At 41.7% G+C, this 23,176-nt stretch overlaps 1 protein-coding gene across 1 annotated transcript in view; it reads left to right on the forward strand.

Annotated features, from left to right (window-relative positions):
* Crebbp (CREB binding protein) overlaps positions 1–23,176 on the forward strand; it is a gene marked incomplete at its 5' end in the record, with an annotated part of 132,418 nt that overhangs the window by 102,623 nt on the left and 6,619 nt on the right. Inside the window, 13 exon segments of the mRNA XM_005391317.2 lie at positions 1,064–1,182; positions 2,182–2,421; positions 2,792–2,880; positions 8,389–8,469; positions 10,608–10,664; positions 13,438–13,515; positions 13,836–13,903; positions 16,655–16,805; positions 17,170–17,316; positions 17,871–17,984; positions 19,064–19,229; positions 19,423–19,590; positions 22,917–23,078. Of these exon segments, the coding sequence (XP_005391374.1) occupies positions 1,064–1,182; positions 2,182–2,421; positions 2,792–2,880; positions 8,389–8,469; positions 10,608–10,664; positions 13,438–13,515; positions 13,836–13,903; positions 16,655–16,805; positions 17,170–17,316; positions 17,871–17,984; positions 19,064–19,229; positions 19,423–19,590; positions 22,917–23,078 (1,640 nt within the window).

A 23,176-nucleotide genomic window follows, 5' to 3' on the forward strand; every position in this document is an offset into this window, starting at 1 on the left:
AGACAGGGTCTTGCTATGTAGTTCAGACTGGCCTTGAACTCAGTATATAGCCCAGGCTGGCCTTGAACTTGTGATACTCCTGCTTCAGCCTCCCAATCCCTGGGATTACAGGCATGCTCCATAACACCTGGCTTTACTCTGATTTTTAAATTACAGTTTATCATGTATTTATTATAGAAAATGTTTTCAGGATCTGAAAAACACAAAAAAAACTTTATACCACTTAGACCCTAAGTCCTAATTCTTTTGACACATTTTTCTATGGAAAAGAGTGTCTGTGAGCCAGATGGGGTCATGACACCCCTACTGCTACCTCACTTGTCTCTAGCACTGTGTTTTATTAAGCACTACTTTCTATGCCATTCGGACCCATATAGATCTTACATATATATGTGTACCTTTGTGAAATACTTGGCAGTATTTATTCTTATATTTATAACAAGAAAGGATATTAGTAAATGTGACAAGGGAAGGATATTAGTAAATGTAAATGTGATAGCTGGGAGGTTAGAGTAGTAGGCATCTGTAATTGTGGTGGGAGGGGAGGAAATTTTGGAAAATGCTTGCTTTTACACTTGATCTTAGCCAAAAGGCCAGGAAGTGATAATGCTTGCTTTTATATAGTCCAATTACTGTATATGTTTCTTTGTGAGATCATAATACATAACCATTTATCTCAGGTGGCCTAAAGTATAGAGAAGTGTCATTGGGATTTTTAAAGGTGAACCTCACTGGCCTCACCTACCAGTTTGATCAATGAAGCAGATTGGGGAGTTAGCTCTATCTTTTTATTCCAGCTAAATTTTGAGATTAAAAACCCTTTTGTTGAAGAAGCAGACTTCTAGTGTTGTATTTGAATATAATGCTTCAAAACCCTAAAGTTACTGTATCTATAGAAGCCCTGAATTCTATCTGTAGTCCACTTACTGTTACAGTGATGAGTGAGAGCTGCCAAAGTGCCTAGGAAGTATTAGGGGTGGGAGGTAGAACCCACCTGGGTTTCCATTTTCAATATGCCTGACACTTGTTATGTAATGTCTTTTCTGATATTTTCTGCCTGCAGTTTTTAAACCAGAGGAGTTACGCCAGGCACTTATGCCAACCTTAGAAGCACTCTACCGACAAGACCCAGAATCCTTACCTTTTCGGCAGCCTGTAGATCCTCAGCTCCTGGGAATTCCAGTAAGTTAATAAACTAGAAATGTGTTGTAACTTTGAACCTTTCTTTGTGTGTGTGTGTGTGTGTGTGTGTGTGTGTGTGTGTGTCTTTCCTTTTGAGACAGGGTTTCGCTATGCAATTTAGGCTAGCCTTGAACCCACTTTGTAGCCCAGGCTGGTCCCAAACTTGTGGTGATCCTCCTGCCTCTGCCTCCCAAGTGCTGGAATTATAAACATGTGCCACTACATCTGGCCTGAACATTTATTTTATCTCTTGAGGTTGCATAGATATTCTCTTTGCTTTGAAAATTTTTCTCCTAGTGTAAAAAACTTTTGTCTTTCAACAGTTATCAATGGAAATGTTTGTATTCAATTTTAATTGTCTTTGAAGCCTCAGGTTGTAGGGTAGGGTGTATGAAAAAGAGGAAGCACACACTAGAACCCTTAGCCCACTTTCTTCTATTGCATAGCCCCACGGCTTCATTTTACATGTGGGGCTTTGTGTAAGAATTGATTTAAAGCCGGACCTGATGGTACAGACCTATAATCCCAGAGCCCTGGTAGGCTGAAGCAAGAAGATCACAAGTTTGAACCCTACCAGAGGAACTTAGACCAAAGTGAATCTCTAGAAGTACACACTGTCTGATAAATTTGCTCACCATTTAATTCACTAAATTAAAATCCTCATTTTAGAATTTTTTCATTAAAATATTTCTTATTGAACCCTTTACTGTTACTTTTTCTTAATTTTGCCTTTGAAGTAGTTTCTTGTGTTTTTATTTATAATCCCTGGTTTATTTCTATGCATTTCAATTTTTTTTATTTCCTTTGAATTAATTTGGTCCTACTTGGACATATCAGTAGCCATTTTGGTGTGTCAAATCAGACCAATTTCCATTTCTTATTATTGGATAATTGTTTTGGCACATTCTGTTTTTGTAGTATGTGAAGATAAAGATGCCAGATGATGCTGGCATTTAAAATTTGACGGATCTACTATACTGAAACCATTTTATTTTTAAGGATTATTTTGACATTGTGAAGAATCCCATGGACCTTTCTACCATCAAACGGAAGCTGGATACAGGGCAGTATCAAGAACCCTGGCAGTATGTGGATGATGTCTGGCTTATGTTTAACAATGCCTGGCTCTATAATCGTAAGACGTCCCGGGTCTATAAGTTTTGCAGTAAACTCGCAGAGGTCTTTGAGCAAGAAATTGACCCTGTCATGCAGTCCCTTGGATATTGCTGTGGGCGCAAGGTACCGTCTTAAAATTTTTTTGGAAAATGAGTTTTCTGGCTAGTACAGCAAATAGGGCGATATACTAAGATGGGAGGCTCATTCTAACCACAGTGTGTGCTGGGAAGTTAACAGGTGCGGTCTGGCCTTCTATAACACCGTTGACTACCTGAAGTAAGATATGCTCAAAGCTAGAGGTGCTTACTAGGGCGGCCCCTTACCCATTTCATCTGTCTAATGTTTATCTCTTACAGCCAGAGTATACCTTGAAAGAGCTATTTAAATGGTTAGAAAATTATCTAATATATTAGCAATTCTTTGTCATGAATTAAAGCATTGCGGGATGGCGAGTAGAATATATTTTTAGTATTTTTCTCCTTTGTTTTTGCAGTATGAGTTTTCCCCACAAACTCTGTGTTGCTATGGGAAGCAGCTGTGCACAATTCCTCGAGATGCAGCCTACTACAGCTATCAGAATAGGTAAGCATCCCAAAGTTGCCTGCATTATAGGGCAAAAGGGTATGTTATTTCTTCCCTCAAGTTCCAGTGAAAAGTGCTACAATTTCAATGTTTCTTGGTCAAGTCAGATAAACCTAATCGTAAAGTATACTTCTGTGGTATAAAATATAACCTCAAAACCAGTTGTCACACTGTTTTAGGTTAGATATATTCATTTGTAAATCCCGGTCTTTTGAATATGCAACCCTGTAAGCAGCAGGCTCAGGTTGAGAGTAACTTTGCTAAAGGCTGCAGGGAAAAATGCTATTTTGCTTTTCTGCCAGAAAATAAGAGTCTAGGTAGTTTAGCCTGGCTGGTTTGGTAGATAGACTTGCACTAGTGCTACTTCCTTTCCAAAAAAACCTGAAAGATTTTATTCTCTAATTTAAATTAGCAACACAGTACAAAATGAAATCTGGCATTTTTAAAAATTGAGAGCCAGGCGTGGTGGCGCATGCCTGTAATCCTAGCACTCAGGAGGCTGAGGCAAGAGGATCAAGGCCAGCCTGAGCTACAAAGTAAGTTCAAGACTACCCTGAACTGCATAGTGAGACCCTGTCTCAAAAAGACGATAGATAGACAGACAGACAGATAGATAGATAGATAAAATTGAATTCAGGAATAATCCTCCTGTTTAAGACAGCTATTTTAGGGCTTTGAGAATAGTAGGCCTGCTTGAAAAATAGTTAGCATCATTTTTGAAATGTGAAAGTAGCCAGGCGTGGTGGCGCACTCCTGTAATCCCAGCATTCGGGAGGCTGAGGCAGGAGGATTGTTGCGAGTTTGAGACCAGCCTGGGCTACAAAGTGAGCTCAAGGCCAGCCTGAACTGCACAGCAAGACTTTGTCTCAAAAAAGACCAAAAAAAAAAAGAAATGTGAAAGTAGTTGAAGTAGATCTCATGTCTCAAACAGAAGGGTAATGAAGGTATTTGTTGTTGATTCCCTATACAAATAACAACTTGCATAGTTTGGGGATTGTTTTAAAAATTAAGTTTCTATATATCCTTTGGTGTATATGACAACACACTGGTAGCATGAGGGCTTTATTTAGGCCTTGAAACACAAATTGTGAATTTGGTTAAATTCAGTAACGTCAGCTCCATTTTTGAGCTGACAACTGGAATTTTTATGTGACCAAGATGAAGTTTGTGCTGGTTCTTTGTCTTGTAGTTCAAGTGTTAAATGTTAGCATTAGTGTGATGTTTTGATTATTTTGCTGTTCAGTAGTCTTTGTAATTACATATGTTCTGAAAGTTCAAAAGACAACTTTTTGTTACTTATTCAAAGGTCCATACATAGACCTAGCAAATTTGGAATTTTGACATTATTTTTCATCTTATTATTTTTTTAATTCAAAAAAAATATCACCATGTTCAAAATAATAACTCCCATGAAAGTCTTGTTGTTTACAAAGAGAAAGGTTGATACAAAACCTCTCAAGAAAGACTTATAAACCCTGTCAAGTGCACTGGGTTGGGTTCCAGCATATTTTAGAAGGCTACTCTCTTGGAACTTGCAGCCTGTATGATCAATCTCCTGAAAACAGTTTCAGAGTTTAATTTCTGTTTGAACATCTCTCTTTATCAGTAGAAGCATTCTAAAACAGTTTAAATTGATACTGTGGCTCTTTCATAATGGGATCCATCCCATAATGAGCAGATGGTGTTCCAGAATTTGTGGCTTCTCCATTTACGGTTTTACCCTGTGACCCTCAGCATACCTCATAATGTGTCCAGCTTAACCTTATCCATGACAGGCACAGAACACCTTCCTGTTGCCCACTATCCAGTGGAATACTGTGTAAGAATGAATATTAATGACTGTTAATGTGCCAAACAAAATAAAATTGTTTAAAAGAATGTTTTTTAAAGAGTATTAACTATACTCTGAAAAATACTTCCCCTGCTCTTCTGGCATTGAGCATAGATTTGAGGAAATAACCGATCATTTACCAATCTCTGGAGCTTTTTTATTGTTGTTTTCACTATTCCTGGGACCATTAGGAGCCTACTTTTGCTGATTTGAACAGATTTTGGCCATATAACTTTGAGAGCAATTAAAACAGAATAGGGTTGGTAGGATCAGAGCATATGGCCACCTTAGAGAATGTTGTCTGTTGAGTGTAGACACAAGACCATCCTGAGAGTTCTAAAATTTCTGATTTTATTTCTACTGGGACTTCACTCTCACCCCCTTCATTTCTAAACAAAAATAGTATATTATTCTTGAGTGGAAATCCAAATAAAAAGTTATGTTCTGTTAGTACATTTCGAAGGTGTAGGCCTATCCCTGTGTTCTCTAGAATGCTGTACTTGAGTAATTGACATGCTGAGGCTCTAAGAAAGCAGTGGCCCAATTCTGTGATGAACATTCTGGCTGCCTTCATTTTTGTTCTCATCTTTGACTGATTATGAACACAATCATGTTCCTATTAATTGTTTTGTCACTTGTGCTAAACAGTTTGGGCACTTAGAACAATAGAATATTCTACAAACCATTTATGCAAGTGGGACTCATATGACTAGTGTGTGGGTACATTTTCACTTGTTCCCATGCTTTGACTATTTGGAAGTAACTCGTGTTGGGAAAACTTACAGCTTTTCTAGTGAATATCTGTGGATATAGAGATTATCTGTAGATATCCTGATGCAGTACTAAAAATTGGGATGTAGCTCAGTAGTAGAATGCTTGCTTAGCATATGTGAGGCCTTAGCATATGTGGGGTTAGTCTCTAGTGTCCCCCCCCAAAAAAAAAAATTGCATGTACTGATACAGTACTTAAAACAATCTGCATTTGAAAACTTACTCCATATATTAAATTACCCTTATAGATAAACCATGCAGTTACATTATGCTAACTTTAGCCACGCAGATACACATCATCATCAGATTATGTGAAGTATTTCTCCTTTGTAATTCCATATTCATCAGACTGCTTCTTTCACAAAGGCAGAATGTCATCTAGGCTGTTCTGGTTGAAAAGTGAATTTCTGAGTCTATTTCTAGGGAAAGCAAAGTTTGGATGAGGTAACAGATAGGGGCAGTTTGGCATATTATACGTTACCCTTAACCAGGGTTATGTCAACCAGTTTGAGTACATGGGTGGCCCCTCTCCATTCTGTACACTGCCTTCATATTGCTGAAGGGTGATGAGGTGAGCCATGGGCCCTGCTCTCTCCCCTTCTTAAACATAAACAGGATAGAGTCTCTAATTTCTCTTGACAGTGCTTTGGGACAGACGTTAGAGTCTGTTGACACTCTGTCCATCCCACTGGAAAGTGATGGGTTCATGGTTCCTGATTCCTGCATGTTGCTAGATTTTGATCCCTACACAAATAAAAGCAATGAATCCCAGGATTTTAAAATCATTTAGACTCACTTGCAATCCCAGTGGTAATTTTATTTCAAACTGTATCCTACAGTCCTCGCTGACCCACAGTACTGTATCAGCTGTACAATGAATGGAACTTCCGAGCTTCATTTTTAATGGGGAAATACTTGACTCTGAGAGAATGAAATGTCTGTTTTGCCTATTATTTTGGTTGCCACTGAGTTGGTTTATAGTTTTTATCCTTTCTTGCCAGTAATGACCATGCCCTCCTACATGTGGAAATTTTTTTTAATGTATCTTCCTAAGGCTCCATAAGAATATTTTCAAAATAGTGAATGACCAGCTATAGTACATTCATATATGTAAACTTATTTTTTTTACAAAGATATATATAGATAGATAGATAGATAGATAGATAGATAGATATATATACACACATACACACAAAACAATAATGTCAATCTGTCTATTCCTAGTCAGAGTTTTTAATATTGGCATAATTTATTAATTGAATTGGTCCAAAATAAATTAGTCCCTGTATCCAGTTATTGCCTACAGTGAATTTTCCCTGTTCTTCATCAGCTAAATATGGGAAATTGGATAATCTTGAGATACTGTGCATGCTCTGAAGTTTTATGCTTTAAATTTGCTGTATCCTGGTTAGCGAAATCTAGCAGACAAAATGCTCTATATATTTAATAAAGAGTAGTACTGGAACTTGTGGGAGCCGTCTCCCAGTAGCCTGGACCCACATCCCAGTCTCAGCTGAATGAGTGACTGGTGGGCAAGTGAGTGAGACCCCACTCAGCTGCTGTGTCTCACTCTGCGCTTGCGGTTCAGCGTGGCACTCCAGTCTCGTCACAGTGTCTTTAATACTAATCCTTCTTGGCATCTTGTAGATGTAGTTTTGAGCTCTAAACCTGCATTTTATTGTGCTGCCATCGCCGCTTTATGCTCATTCTTTTTGCTCGTATAATTCACTTCCATTCAGCTTATTTATTTTATAGTACTCTCGTGTGCTCATCTTGTTTTATTACAGCATCCACCTGCATTTTTGTTGATTTCTTGTTCATGTCCTTTCCAAACATTTAATCCTTTTATTTTAATTGTTTTAACTTGATAGCTTGAGCCCAGGCTCTATGTTATTATCATACAAGAAATTGGTGTGATGGATAATTTCTCAAATGCAGATTGTGCTTTAAAGATGAACTCTAAATTTGTTTAACTTGGGTTGTCACCAAGTCAGAACAGTCATTCGCCAAGTATCTCAGATTGATGAATGATTGGTCTAAGTACCAAAATTTCAAATCAAAGCTTAGAATTGAATTTTACGTTTTAAAGTTGTTCATGTATCTACATATATTGTATTGTTCATACAATATATCACAGTTTTCCTCTATTTTTATTAATAAATGCCTGGAAAGTCTTTGACCCTGACTGCATTTCTGTTAAATGTTTGTCTAGAATATGGATTTGGTTTCATTTGTATTATAACGCAACTGAGTGATTAACACAAGAAAAATAACAGGAAAAATTACAACCAGTTCTGAGTGCTCAATATTATCACACATTTAATGATCTGGCTTAATACTAGAACCTCTGAATTGCTGTCAAGCATAAATTTTCCATTTTGAAAAATAAAGCTATTTCAGTTGAAATTGCTTTTTAAAGGCTTTTTGTCAGACTGTTTTGTCCAAAGTAAAATTTTCCATCTCAAACCCTGGCATTATATTTTATAATGAAACACAATTCAAATCCCTAAATTTAGGCTCCATGCAATCGTAGTGTTAACAACTCCTTGAAAGTATTTGCATCTTGGAGCTGGTCCGAGCCTGTCGTTTTTAGTGATGATGGCCTGTGACGTGCGCAATGAGACCGAATGCTAATCAATGCTTTGCCTTGGCTTTCTGCTCTGTGTTGTCTGGTGTTTGCGTCTTACCTCTGTGTCTGTGCTATTTGTTCCCTTCCCTGTTCTCTAATCCTGCCCTTCCCTACCTGCCCCCTGTTCCTTTCATTGTCCTCACTGACCCATCAATCAACCAACAACGCCCCCCCTTCGTCGTGGTGCTCTGCCCTGCTCTGATTGGTGGCTTCGTTGCTTGGGTGGCTGTGTGTTATGATGGACCAGTTCACCCAAGTATGGCCTTCTTGCTGACAGGTATCATTTCTGTGAGAAGTGTTTCACAGAGATCCAGGGCGAGAATGTGACCCTGGGTGACGACCCTTCACAACCCCAGACGTAAGTACCATCTTCCCATTTTGCTCTCTTGTCCGTGATTAAAAGGGAAGCCAGAGTCTGCCATTTTGACTCTCGTACAGTGTGGTTTTTACCTTGTTAACTATGACTACATTTAATTTAAATGTGTGTGTGTGTGCACGTGCGCATTTGTATTTGTATAGACGTTTATACTTGAAAACGTTAAAGGTCTAAACTGGGCATGGCAATGTACACCTATAATCCCAGCACTCTGGGAGAATGAGGTAGGAAGATTACAAGGTTGAGCCCAGCCTACACAACTTTAGAAACTTTGTGAAATCCTGACTCAGAATACAAAAAGACTTAGTGAGCTCTTGTCTTAGAATCAAAAGTAAAAGAGCTGGGGGATGTAGCTCAGTTCTAAGGCAGTGGGTTCAGTCTCCCATACTGCCAAAAAAAAAAAAAAAGAGTGTCTAGCTGGACACACACACACACCTTTAATCCCAGCTACTGAGGAGGTTAAGGCAGAAAGATCATAAACTTGAGGCCAGTCCAGCTAGTGTACCAACATCCTGTCTCAAAATAAAAAGGGCTAGGGATGTAGTTTAGTGCCTCCTGAGTTTCAAAAAAAGAAAAAAATAGAGCAATGTCTCACTAATTCAGTGGTCTATGTAGACATTGATATATTTCTTTTAAAAAATACTTGTTTTTTCAACCAGGTGTGGTGGTGTACACCTGTAATCCCAGCACTTGGGAGGCTGAGGCAGGAGCATCCTCATGAGTTTGAGGCCAGCATGGGCTCCATAGTGAGTTTAAGGCCAGCCTGAACTACACAGCAAGACCCTGTCTCAAAAAGGAAACAAAAAGCATTGTTTTTTCACCAGGCATGGTGATGTATATACCTGCAATCCCAGCACTCAGGAGGCTGAGGCAAAAGGATTGCCATGAGTTCAAGGGTAGCTTGAGCTATATAACAAAACCCTGGATGGATGGATAGATGGATGGATGGGTGGATCCATCAATAATAGATCGATGATCGATGGCTTTTTCCCCATAGTCATCAACTTCCATTTGAGGAAATAGGAAATTTTCCTTTAGAGCTAAGAAACCAGGTAGCCCTAGTCACAAATGGCAACACAAAGTGCGTTTTGCGTAAAACCCCATCTTATGTGTAAAACCCCATCTTTCTTGTTGGAGTTTTCTCTTCCATTTAAACCTTCGTCCTTTGAATCATGGAGCTAATGCAAAATAGTGAGCTTCCACTGTTCTCTATCCTCATTCTCTGGCTGTAAGTGTAAATGTGTCTCCTTCCTGCTGGTGATTTAACCTTTTCTCGCTAGCTCCAATAAGGACAAGCTTGTTAACTCTGACAGAGTTACCTTTGAGTGGTAGAATAAGCAGAGGAAAAAGGAAAGCCACAAATCAGATGGTTAGCTTATTTACTGTATGTTTTTCAAGTACCTAAAAAATCTGCTGCCCACCATATCTGCTCCTATATACCAGTGTTTTGTGGTTTTCTCCTTTCTCTAGACTGAGCTCCCTAGTCTCCAAGCTTCTGACCATGTGGGACGATTGGCCACAGAGTGGCTGTGTCCCACAGGCAGGTTAGTTCTACCAGGGAAGTCATTTTCAGTGATGTAGGTGCTACCTCCACAACTCTGCTGAGCAAGCCTAGCACTCAAACCACAGCCACACCAAAATGACTATAATTCTGCATGTTTGACTTATTTTTATTTAATTATTTGGCCTGTGGGATTAATAATAGGATTATAAGGCTGAAGGGTGGGTTATAACTCATTGGCAGAGTGCTTGCTGAGCACGCACGAGGCTCTGAGTTACATCCTCAGAACCACAAAGAAAAGAAGATACAAGAAAAAGTGTAGTGGAAGTATGGAAAAATAAAGAGGAGTGTGGAATTAAAATTTACATCCACTTGAGCTTTCAATTGAGTATCGGTCATTATTATTTGAAGAACTAGTTGTGACTTATTCCAGACACCCAGTAGTTTATATTTAACAAATAAGGGGCTGGGGATTTAGCTCAGCCGCACACCACCTGCCAGGCAAGCGCAAGGTCGTGAGTTTGATTCCTGGTACCAGAAAAAAACAAAAAATATATATATATATTTAACGAATAAATTTTACTTAACATTTTTCCCTTTCTTTTTCTTTTTAAACAAGGACAATTTCCAAGGATCAGTTTGAAAAAAAGAAAAATGATACTTTAGATCCTGAACCGTGAGTATACCCATTTCTTTCTTTTAATTTTGGCTTTAGATCATACTCCTGATGATTGAGTGGTAGAAGAAAACATTAAAAACATTGCTCTCAGATTACTTGTGTGAAGTTATTTTAGATACAGATTCTTTTTTAAGTCACCAAGCAGAGACTGTCACATGTTCTCTAAACACTGTACTAAATTTTAACAGTAAGATTAGATGGATGTTTAGTTCCAATAGAATTACTAATTTGTCATGTATGTCTTTTAAGAAGCCATTCAGAGCCAGGCATGGTGGCGTATCCCTGTATTCCCAACTATTTGGGAGGCTGAGGCAGGTCGATGATAAATTCAAGGCCAGCCTGGGGAACTTAGCCAGACCCTGTTGCAAAATAAAAAGGGCTGGGAGACATGGCTCAGTGGTAGAGCACCCCTTTTCAATACCTAGTACTATAAAAAGAAAAAAAAAGAAAAAAAAAAAGCAGCCATTCAGTAGGATTCTTTAGACACCACAGATAGGACTACTTGGTGGACAAGTGCTAGTATCCTTTCAGCTGAAGTTTTACAAAGAAACCTTCTTAGAAACCATTTTCTAAAAATAATGTGAAGCTACTGGGTATGGTGGCATATACCTGTAATCTCAGCCCTGGGGAGGCTGAGGCAGCAGGATCGCCATGAGTTGGAGGCCAGCCTGGGCTGCATAGTGAGTTCCAGGCCAGCCTAAATTACATAGTGAGACCTTGTCTCTAAACACGTACATACAAAATAAATACATACATATATACATACACACATACATACATACATAAACACGTACTTACATACATATAGTAATGTGAAGCTTAATGTATATTCCTGTCTCTGTTTTTGGTAATGAGAATGCTACATTTGCAAAGTTTGTTTTATAATATCTTGTAACAGACTTAAGAGTTCCTTAGTGTTGTAGCCATCCTCTTGGTACCCACCATGGAGTCCTGAGGACTACCTCAGTGCCTGGTAATTGCCACAATTTTATGTCCCAAAGATGTGTCCCTCTCTGGGCTTCAGCCACATTGACTCTGAGAGATGTGCAGTGGAACATAATTGAAGGCCCAGAGTAGGTCCTGCGCTCTCTCGGCCCCAAGCTTCCCAGCTGTAGGGAAGTCATTTGCTTGCTTTGGAAGGTTACCTAGTCTCTCTTTTACCTGCTAATCGGGTATGGGATTACATAAAATGTAATTGTATATTTGTTACTGGGAATTGAACTCAAGATCTTGTGATTGCCAGGCAGGTACTGTGCCACTGAGCTATATCCTTGGCCCATGCTAGTGTATACTCTTGTCGTTTTGTTTTGTTTTGTTTTGTTTTGTTTTGTTTTGTTTTGTTTTGGTTTTTCTCCGGTACCGGGAACCGAACTCACGACCTTGCGCTTGGCAGGCAGGCGCTTTTGCCGCTGAGCTAAATCCCCAGCCCTAGTTTTGTTTTGTTTTGAGACAGGGTTCTTCTCTATGTAGTTCAGGCTGGCCTTGAGCTTACTTTGTAGCCCAGGCTGGTCTCGAACTCGCAGTGATCCTTCTACCTGTAATCCCGAGTGCTGGGATTACAGGAGTGCGCCACCATGCCTGGCTTAGTGTGTACTCTTATACAGACTGTCACCAGCCTGACTGCTGTATTAGAGCAGGCAACTTTTATGCTTCAGGCGTGATGTGGCTGCTCTTACCTGTCCATATCCTAAAAATTCTCCCTCCCTCCGAAACAATACCCAACTCTAGAAATTCTTTAGACTTAAGAACAAGTATTAGCCAAGCAGGCATAGTGCCACACACCTGTCATCCCAGCACTTGGAAGGCGGAGGCAGGAGGATCACCATGAATACAAGGCCAGCCTGGAGTATACAGCAAGACCCCCTGTCTCAACCCCCTCCCCCAAAAAGGTCAATTTTTAAATCAGACAAAATGGTGCACACCTATAATCCCAGCACCCAGGAGGCTGAAGCAAAAGTATTGTACTAGTTTGAGCACAGCTTTGGCAAGTTTGATGACTTAGTGAAATCCTGGATCACAAATTTTAAAAATGAAAATGACCTGGGATGTAGCTCAGTGCAAGTCCCTCGGTTCAATTCACAGTATTGGGGTGTTTTAACAGAAGGAGGAAGTGGGGACCAAAACTAACCAGGAAGTGTTTATAACACTGAAAGTATTGTTCTTCGTCTCCAGAGTAAGTTTTAGATATGTAGAATAATCTAGAAAAAGCATGGATCTTCCTGTAATCCCGGCTATTTGGGAAGCTGAGGCAGGAGAATCACAGGTTCGAGACCAGTCTAGGCAACATAATGAGGCCCTGTCACAAAATAAGTGTATAAGGGCTGGGAGCATAGCTCCATATTAGAGTGCCTGGCATACATGAAGCCCGGGTTTCCATCCCTGGTACCACCATCACCATCACACACACACACACACACACACACACACACACACACACCACCCATATGAGTCTTGAAAATGCATAGTAATGTTAGAATTATTGGCCTGTGGAATAGGCCTTCATCAACAAAGTTCAAAAAGAAAAAAAAGTTCCATTTCTAGTTTCAAGTAGAGGTTGGGAAAAAAGAGGAATGATGCCCTTATATAAAGAAGAGAAAATCCACTTCTTTTTGGAGAAAATACCATATAGATGCCTTTGTAAAGTATAGCTGGATCAGTCAGCACATGCACAAATGTAAGAGGTACTCATGTGACCCACAGAATACATCCAAGCTTCTGCCTGAGACTGCATCTGTGTGGCTGTGCTAAGTGTGCTTTTTTTGTCTCCCAGTTTTGTTGATTGCAAGGAGTGTGGCCGGAAGATGCATCAGATTTGCGTTCTGCACTATGACATCATTTGGCCTTCAGGGTGAGTAATTTCCTATGATCCTGGGGAAAAGAGAGAGGTTCTACACAGCGCCCAGGAGAGGAGGGCTATGGTGGCTGTGTCTTATTCGTTGTTGTCAGCAAGAATTGAGCAATTAAGGGCAATGGCAGTTGGTTCTGAATTTAAGTCTTAAGTGTTTGCCTGCTTTAGAAGTTGTAAAATCAGAGCCGTCTGCCTCTTCACTCTTTTTACAATGATGTGATTTAAACTGCCAACAAACTATTTTAATGCTGCATGTCTTGGTTTGGCAGCATATACTGTTGAATATAGTAATCTGATCAGATCTATTATTTGTTTTGCAGCTTTGTGTGTGACAACTGCTTGAAGAAAACTGGCAGACCTCGAAAAGAAAACAAATTCAGTGCTAAGAGTAAGTTTGTGACTGATTGCTGTTTTCTGGACTGTACATTTTAGAACTTGTATAGATTTCCCCAGTCTTCCTTTGGTACCTTTTAACACATGATTTTGTTTGGGTTTTGTTTTGATTTGATTTTTGGGTACCAGGAATCAAATTCAGGACTTTGTGCTTGCCAGGCAGGCTCTTGTCCCACTGAACTATATCCCTGGCTCCTAACACATGGTTTTAGAGCTCAATTGTCAAAGGTCTTCATCTGTGAGTTTTGTAATACTTGTATTTTGTCTTTTCTTACTCTGTCTTTGGTTTTGTGGGTTATTTTTGTTTTTTGTTTTTTGTTTGTACCAGGAATCGAACTCAGGACATTGCACTTGCCAGGCAGGCATTTGCGTGACTGAGCTATATCCCCGGCCCTCTTTTCTTACTCTGAAAGGGGCCACTTGGTTTGACCCTTTTATAACAGCTAGCTTTTATGATTAGTCTTTGTTTTAATGAGAGTTTAGGAGCTTAGCAAACTGTAAATTTTGAGAGAACATTTCTCAGTCGATCCATCTGTTAAGTAGCGTAGAACTAAGTGAAATCCCTCCAACACACAAACACAGTGGTGTGACCAGCATTCTTGAGCCCCGGGAACTAGGAGGGCTGCCATGGATCTGAACTGGAAGCAGCCTCACAAGGGAACAGAACTTCTCAGCAGCAGTATGAGGACTCAAGGGGCCAAGAACTTGAGAATTTCCTTCAGGGCCTTCATCAGGAATGAGTCATATACCCAAGATCCCCTTTGTACTTGTCACTATACCTCTCAGAACATTCTCAGCGACTTAGAGCCAAGTACAGGGGCTCAGAGCCTGACCACATAGGCTCTGTAGATCTTCATCAAAGTATCAGACAGGCCGGACATGGTGGTGCATGTCTGTAATCCTAACACAGGGAGACTAAAGCAGGAGGATTGCCCTGAATTCAAGGCCAGGCTGGGCTACATAGCAAGTTCAAAATCAGTCTGAACCACATACTGAGACCCTGTTGGAAACAAACAAGAACACAAACTATCAAACAGATCTCAAATTCACTTGCTCTTTATTTTTATAGCTTTACAAATTTTTATTTTTTCATGTTTTTTTTTCTTTTGCCACTCTTTATTTTTTAACCACCTTTATTGAGGTATAACTTACATATCCGCTATTGCATTTATTACACAGAAACGAAACTTAGAAGCTTAGTCTCACTTTTCCAGCTATTTCTTGACCTCAGTAAGAAATATTCTAGCCAGGCGTGGTGGCACACGCCTGTAATCACAGCACTTGGGAGGCTGAGGTAAGAGGATTGCCATAAGTTCGAGGCCAGCCTGGACTACACAGTGAGTTCAAGGCCAGCCTAAACTACATAGTGAGAGACCCTGTCTCCAAACAAAAACACCTAAGGGCCAGGGATATAGTTCAGCAAGTGGCACAAGCAACTGCCTGGCAAGGTCCTGAGTTCGATTTCTTATACCAAAATGAAATATTCTAAAATCTCAAATAGATTTATTTTTTCATTTGCTACTAATGTAGAAAATATTAAAAGGTTAGTAAATGTCTTTAAAATTTTGTTATTTAAGGGGTTGAGGCTGTCACTCAGTGGTAGAGCAATTGACTACGTACACATAGCTGTGGGTTTGATCCTTAGCCTGCATGTGGACACACAGACACAAAATCCATTATCTGTGGGCTTGGGTGAAGCTCAGTGGTAGAGCACATGTTTAGTATGTGTGAGATTGTCAGTTTAATCCCCAGCAAATCCTCCACCCCCCCCCAAATCTATTGTCTATAAAAATCACTATGAACCATTTATAGTTTTCTCATCTGTTGCCCTGCACAAGAGTTCTCTGTAAAGTGACTAATGCTTTGCATCCGGTGGCTGCTGCTTGCAGTGGCCAGTGGCGACTGACCCAAGACAAACCAGCTCATGGAGGTGATGGGCTAGGGCCAGAGTAGCATACTGAACTAGTGCCTATCCTGTTCCCTCCAGGTGACTGGAGTCCTTATAAAGCATTAAGCAGCCCTTGGCTGATGAAGTTGGCCATGGAATGTTCTGTGTCATATTTTAGAATACAGTAGACTTGGATGGGAGAGTGCCCAACCACCTGGCCCCCTTTGTGCATTCCTTCCCAGAGGGTGTGCCATTTCCCCACTGCTGTTAGAGTTCCTAAAGCATGGCTCTGGAACAGAAAGCAAACTGCCTTTCTGTTTCAGATGTCTTTTGGAGATAGTTGTGAAGCTGCCAGCTACACAGGAGCATTCTGCTCGGTGAAGTCCCAGGGCCAGGACAAGGCTTTACATAGGCAGCATCTAAGCCTCCAAGGACCTCATATGGAAGGACAAGAAATAATGAGGGCACAACCTTACTCCTACCCTGTCTCATGGCCCCTACTATAAGATTCAGACAATTTCTATGGCTTAAATAGATGCAAACAGGCATGGTGGTGCACACGTGTAATCCCAGCTCTTGGGAGGCTGAAGCACGAGGATCACTGCAATTTGAAGCTAGCCTGCGCTACATAGTGAGTTCAAAGCCAGCCTGAATTACATAGTGAGACTTTGTCTCAAAAAAAGAGAGAGAGAGAAAATGGAAACATCTGGGCTGGTAAACAGGTTCCAGGATGCTGCGTGCCTAAGGTCCCTCATGAGACACTCATATCACTGGACAGGTTATATCTCTTTTGTGATTAGAAAACATTCATGATTGAAAATATCAGAAAGTGGTACATGCTTATTCTGGATTTCCTAGGACTGCAGACCACAAGGTTGGGAAACCACTTGGAAGACAGAGTGAACAAGTTTTTACGGCGCCAGAATCACCCTGAAGCCGGGGAGGTTTTCGTCAGAGTGGTGGCCAGCTCCGACAAGACTGTGGAGGTCAAGCCTGGCATGAAGTCACGGTTTGTGTGCTTTCTTTCATTGTGATGGGAGAGGTCCCCACACCTGCTTGGCAGAGCTTGTCTCTGCAGGGCGCTTGGTTGTGATTTCATCAGTCTTCTTAGTAGCTGGCACCTACATTCAACCTTTGCTCCTGATCCCCAAATTCATTAGCAGGGGTACAGTTCCTGGGTCTGAGAAACTGGGTCAGAAGGAACTGAATCACAGCTGTAGGGCTTGTTAGGCTAGTGGGGAGAGCTCTGAACATTGTCTAAATGTCTGAAGAGGTGACCAACCCCTTAGCACTTCTGTACTGACCAGGTTTAGAGGAAGAGCACCTTGTAGAACATGACATTTGTAAATACCAGTCTTTGCCTTTTATTTCAGATTTGTGGATTCTGGGGAAATGTCTGAGTCTTTCCCATATCGAACCAAAGCCCTCTTTGCTTTTGAGGAAATTGATGGAGTAGATGTGTGCTTTTTTGGAATGCATGTCCAAGAATACGGCTCTGATTGTCCCCCACCAAACACAAGGTAGTCTTCCATTTCCCTTTTGACTGTGTCACTCAGCATGTTGTATATGAATAGACCAAAGCTCTAGTGTCTTAGAAAAACTTGTGTGCTTCAGTTCTGTCAAGTACAGTGTGACTATGTGTGGGCCCTAGTCTTACTCTCTTGTCTCTGTTTTACCTAGGCCTGTCACCCTGGAAAGCCAGGGGTTGGGAACAGCTAGTTGTACCTGTTTTGAATGAGGTGTTTCTGCCCAGAGTTAGTTTGCGTTCAGAAGGGAATCTGGGTGAGACAGCCCTAGAAGTGACTTCTTCAAGGTGCCCGATACTTCCTTGACTCTGCCCAGGGAGTGATACTGACCCTTTTGTTCAGCAGCAGAAAATGATTCCTGTTTCCCCGGTTGGCAGTGGGGTCTGTGATTGGGATTTTATCACATTCTGTTTGCTGGCCACCATAACCACTATATAAACAAAGTTTATTTCTTGAGGGTTTTTTTGCATGTCAGTATTTGGTTTCATATTGGAAAATTTTCTTGAATTCAAAATGTACCCCTTCCACCCCACCCCCACCCCCAACAGACGTGTGTACATATCTTATCTGGACAGTATTCATTTCTTCCGGCCCCGTTGCCTCCGGACAGCTGTTTACCATGAGATCCTTATTGGATACCTAGAATATGTGAAGAAATTGGGGTAAGTTTGGATTAAATTACTCAGAGCCAATAAAAACTTTTTCTCTGTATTTTTTTAATTGAAAATTTTATGTGTTTTCATTTCTAATATATGCAGATTAATTTAGAATTCTTTCAGTCAGTCCTCCCTTCCAAGTACTTACGAACTCATGTATATCCAGCTTCAGGAGAACATAGTGGAAGCTCTTTATCTGCCCTTGCTTGATTTTTTTGTTCTTTCTCCTTTATTGAAGCACAATTTACTTAGTATAAAATTTTCCTGTTTCGGGTTTACAAGTCAGTGGTTTCCTAAATGGTGCAACCATCACCAGAAATCAGTTTCAGAATATTTTCATCCCCTTTAGGAGCTCCCTTTGCTATGGCAGACAACCACTAATCTACCTTTTTTTTTTTTTGGTACTGGGAATCAAGCTTAGGAACTTGTGCTTGCCAGGCAGACACTGTGCCTCTGAGCTATATCACCATCCCCCACTAATCTACTTTCTCCTTAAATCTGTATTTTCTGCACATTTTGTTGGAATGGAATCCTGCAATAAATGTTTCTATGTCTGACTTTTCTCCAGTAGTTGGTTTTTATGTTCCAGATCTGTCAAGTGTAAAAAAGGTTAGCGATACTTGATAGAAGTGTCTTGGACTGAATGAGATTGATTTGACATTTACTTCTTAGAAAGAAGTACTGATCTTCCTTTCCAGTGTGGAGGAGGAAATAGGTAAATTTAGTGCATCCCTTAGTGTGTCTTCTGTGCTGTCCCTTGACAAGCAGTTACTTTCCTAGGCTCTGTGATAAGGTTAATGAAATCTCTACAACCTCAGCCCACCCCATGAGCATACCTCTGCCAGCCACCTGTTTCAGGGCCATGTCTAGGCTTGAGTTTGCACTCCATAAAGACTCAGCCTTACCCCCACAAACACACCCCATCACACTGGCTCGGAACCTAAATCTCTTAAATTCCCCTACCAGCATCTTCCTTCATAATTATTTCTGTCCTTGCTTTTGGTTCCTGCTCCTCAGCCATAACTCCTAGGAGGCAGAACTGATTTCACTGACACTTCTGTTTAACTTGTGTGTGTCCCTTACAGGTATGTAACAGGGCACATCTGGGCCTGTCCCCCAAGTGAAGGAGATGACTATATCTTCCACTGCCACCCCCCTGATCAAAAAATCCCAAAACCAAAGCGACTACAAGAGTGGTACAAGAAGATGCTGGACAAAGCATTTGCAGAGCGGATCATTCATGACTACAAGGTACCTGGGGGTGTAGGAAGGTGATGACCTTGCCATAGTTGATTGTAATTATACTCGCATGCTTTACAAGGATGTGAAAGCACAGAGTGAAAATGCAGAAGTATCTGGCCTGTTCACTCAGTTGATGATGGTGACCAGTGTCACTGTCACCTTGTGCTGTTGTCTCTCACCTCTGTGCTGTGCTCCCTCCTAGGACATCTTCAAACAAGCAACTGAAGACAGGCTCACAAGTGCCAAGGAGTTGCCCTATTTTGAAGGAGACTTCTGGCCCAATGTGTTGGAAGAGAGCATTAAGGAGCTAGAACAAGAAGAAGAAGAGAGGAAAAAAGAAGAGAGCACTGCGGCTAGCGAGACCCCTGAGGTATAGGCCTTCCCTCGGCCCCTACTAGAGCTATGGGAGGAGGCCTGGTCCTGACAGTTTGCATTTGCTGTGCTTGGTCATCATCATGTGTAGTAGAGGGCGTGCTTGAGGTATCTGTACCCATTGTGATCCCTGGTGATGTGGGTGTTAGACCCAGAGAAAAGAGCAGTTGTCCTGGGGAGCCAGGAAGACCACGTTAGGTGGGCAAAAGTTACTTAACTCCGAGCTCCTTGGTTGTCAGGCCTTATTAATACATTTTGTGGCAATCTTTCCTATAGCGTTTGTGCCTTCCTGCACCTGGCCTGTTTACTGTTTAATGTCCTTGTGTAGCAGGCAGTGCACAGTGAACTAAACAGGACTGCATCCCTGCACCAGAGGATGTGTTCTAGTAGGAGAAACAGGAAGCAGTGTTGAAAAGCAGTGTGTGGTGCTGAGGGTCTGGAACCATGTGCTGCTCTTGAAGAAAGCAGTGATGGTGGCACAGATTCAGTTGTAGCTGAGGATGCAGAGGAAGTATATGATGAATTTTGAGGGCAGCAGTCCTAGTAAACAGGGTGGGTCTTTATGGTATGTAAGGAAAAACCATGAATTGAGAAGGCTCCTATGTGGTACCTGAGCTTTTGCACTGCTCTTGCATGAAGGAGAAGCCAACAACTGCTGACATGAGATGCCTGGGAAAGTCCTAGAGAAGGTAGATGAGACAGGTCCTACAGGGCTGGAGGAGCAGTCAGTGTGTGATGGCATCTAAAGCCCTGAATCACCCAGGCTCACACTCAGTACACATGTGACTTGTCAAGTAGGTGCTACATTCCCAGCACTGTTCACCTTAGGCCACATCATGAGCAGGACAGCCCTTGGCTTCTGGCAGGAGAGAGAAAGCACAGGCCAGGATGAGACACAAATTCCTATTCTGTGGTTTCTGAGAAGAGTTCTAAGATTGTCATCATTTTCTGACTTCCTCTGGGCTGGATTGCCCATGGCTGATCCATAACCCTACCTTTCCCTCATCAGGAATTGGTAACTTAGTACTTGGAAGTTCTTCACCTCAGAGTGATTTTGGAGGAAGTTGGAAAGACTCACATTCAAACTGGCCGTGGAATAGGGGTCGGGGGTTACAGTGGCTGACCCAAGAGTTCAGTGCAGAAGAGACCAATTGACTACTCCAAACACTGATGGCCAGTACATCTCAGACTGGAGGTGGTGGGGTGGTGTCACAACCATGTATGGGGGCTTGCAGAGGACAAAGGTGGTGTTACTTCAGGAGGAGGAACCTGCCCAGCTGCGGGAGCCAAAGGCGCTAGGTTAGTGTCAGAGTCCCGATCACTGAGTTCCTACAAGACAGCCCAACAGTTCAAGGGAGAACTACGTTCTGAGGGAGAACTCTAGCTGAGTAGCAGTGAACCTGTCCAGAGCTTCAAGATAAATGAAGGTCCATGTCTGAGCCAGCCGTAACTATACACTCTTGACTCAGATGCAGTGATGGGAATTGTTGACAGGGAGACTCATTGTTCCTCTCCAGTTTAGATGCTTTGGTTAGAGACTCAGTTTCCTCAGGGACACTCAGGACTTCACAGTAGGGCAAACTTCAGTTAGGGCCTTGCAGAGTAGAATGATACTTTGCCATTAAAAATCAAGTTCTCAAGTTTGTGGAGATGAAACAGTACTTGGAAAAGTGTTGGGGAGGGCAGTGACAGACAGGCTCCAACTTCGGGATCTGAAGCGTTGGGTCACCCAATCTCACCCCTCTTCCAAAGCCAGCCTGAATGTGGGTGTTTCCAACTTCCTCCAAAAATCTGAAGAAAAGTCACATAGACAAACATGCATAGGTATAATTGCAAGGGAAAAATAAATTAAAATGTTGCTCTAGATAAAAAAAAGAGGCTTTTTAGTTTGTGGCCGTATTTTCTAAATTTTATGCATTGTTTGTTTTCCTTTTATAATTTCTTAAAACAACTTTATTGTTAGGGTGGGGGTTGGTTGGTTGTTCATTGGGTGGGTGGTTTGTTTTTTGGAGACAAGATCTCACTATGTAGTCCAGGTTGTCCTTGAACTCACTGTGTAACCTAGGATGGCCTCAAACTTGCAGCAATCCTCCTGCCTCAGCCTACCGGTTGTGGGATTTACAGGTGTGCACCACCATGCCACCTGACTTCATTTTTTGGAACAGTTATAGGGCTTACAGAAAAGTTGAGCAGAGTTCCAGTATCCAGTTTTATTAAGTCCACACTTTGTTGAGATTTCCTCAGTTTTTCCTCAGTTCCCCTTTTCTGTTCCATAGTCCAATCTAGGACCCCATATGGCATTTTGTCACATCTCCTCCGCTCCTCTTGGTACCAACAGTTTCTCCAGCCTCTTGTTGTGGAGTGCAGGTAGTTCTTCCCACAGATAGCTGCTCCTTCCCTACTCTCAGAAGCTGTCTTTCTCCTCTGATTAAAGTGAAGTTCTTGGGCTATGGATGTAACTCAGTAGTAGAGCACTTGCCTAGTAACATATGTGAGTTCCTAGGTTTTATGCACAGTCACCGAAATAGAAAATAACAGTCATAATAATAATGCTAGGCATGGTGTTGCATGCTGTAATCCTGTAATCTAGCAGTGTGGAGGCTGTGACCATAGGATCCCTATTTGAAGGCCAGCTGGGGCTACATGAGATCCTGATTGCAGGAGGGGAGGGGGCCAGTTCTCTGGACCAGATCTAGGTAACTTTTCCACACTGAATTGTAAACGAATAATAATCATGAATTATTTCAAGAGTAGGATCATTTGAACTTAGGAGTGAGACTCTTAGACTTCAGCCCAAAAGTTCAGTTGCTAACAGTGGATTTATAGACTTGGCAGCACGGTTAGGGAAGTGTCCTGCCTTCATGCAGGCCTTTAGTGAGATCTAGCAGGGTTGCTTGGGAGTTCCTGCTTCTACCAGTGTGACTTCTTCCCCCCATTTCTACCTTTCTTGTGTCCTCCTTTGAAAACTCACAATATTGTGGGTATTCGCAGTGCTTTTCAGAGCACAGCAGGCTACTAGAAAATAAGAGGGGACATCTATCTAGTGTCTAATGGAACAGTGGGGACCAATGGAAAACTTCTGGTCTCCCCAATTCTGAACTAGCAGCCACTTCCCCTGGAGAGGTAAAATGGCCAAGCCTGGCCAACTACAGACCCTGCTGCCATCTTACTACCTTTCCTTAACACTTCAGAAGGCAGCATGTGGCCTGTTGGTTCTGCACTGTAGGCTGGACTTCCTAGAACCCCATAGCCTGGGAGCTGGGTGCAAGTGCCAGTCTTGGGAGAGGAACTTGCCCTGTCTGACTGCTTTGTGTGTGGTTGCAGGGCAGTCAGGGTGACAGCAAGAATGCCAAGAAAAAGAACAACAAGAAGACCAACAAGAATAAAAGCAGCATTAGCCGCGCCAACAAGAAGAAGCCCAGCATGCCCAATGTGTCCAACGACCTGTCCCAGAAGCTCTATGCCACCATGGAAAAACACAAGGAGGTAGTGGCATGGGCCAGATGGGAGGTATTATTGATGCTTAGAGCCCAAGAGAGGCAGCAGCTCTGCCTCTGGCCAGGAGAAGGGAGAATGCTCAAGTC

The sequence above is a fragment of the Chinchilla lanigera genome, unplaced genomic scaffold, assembly GCF_000276665.1.
Source record: "Chinchilla lanigera isolate Chin_1 unplaced genomic scaffold, ChiLan1.0 scaffold00041, whole genome shotgun sequence".
In the NCBI taxonomy this organism is placed as follows: Eukaryota; Metazoa; Chordata; class Mammalia; order Rodentia; family Chinchillidae; genus Chinchilla; species Chinchilla lanigera.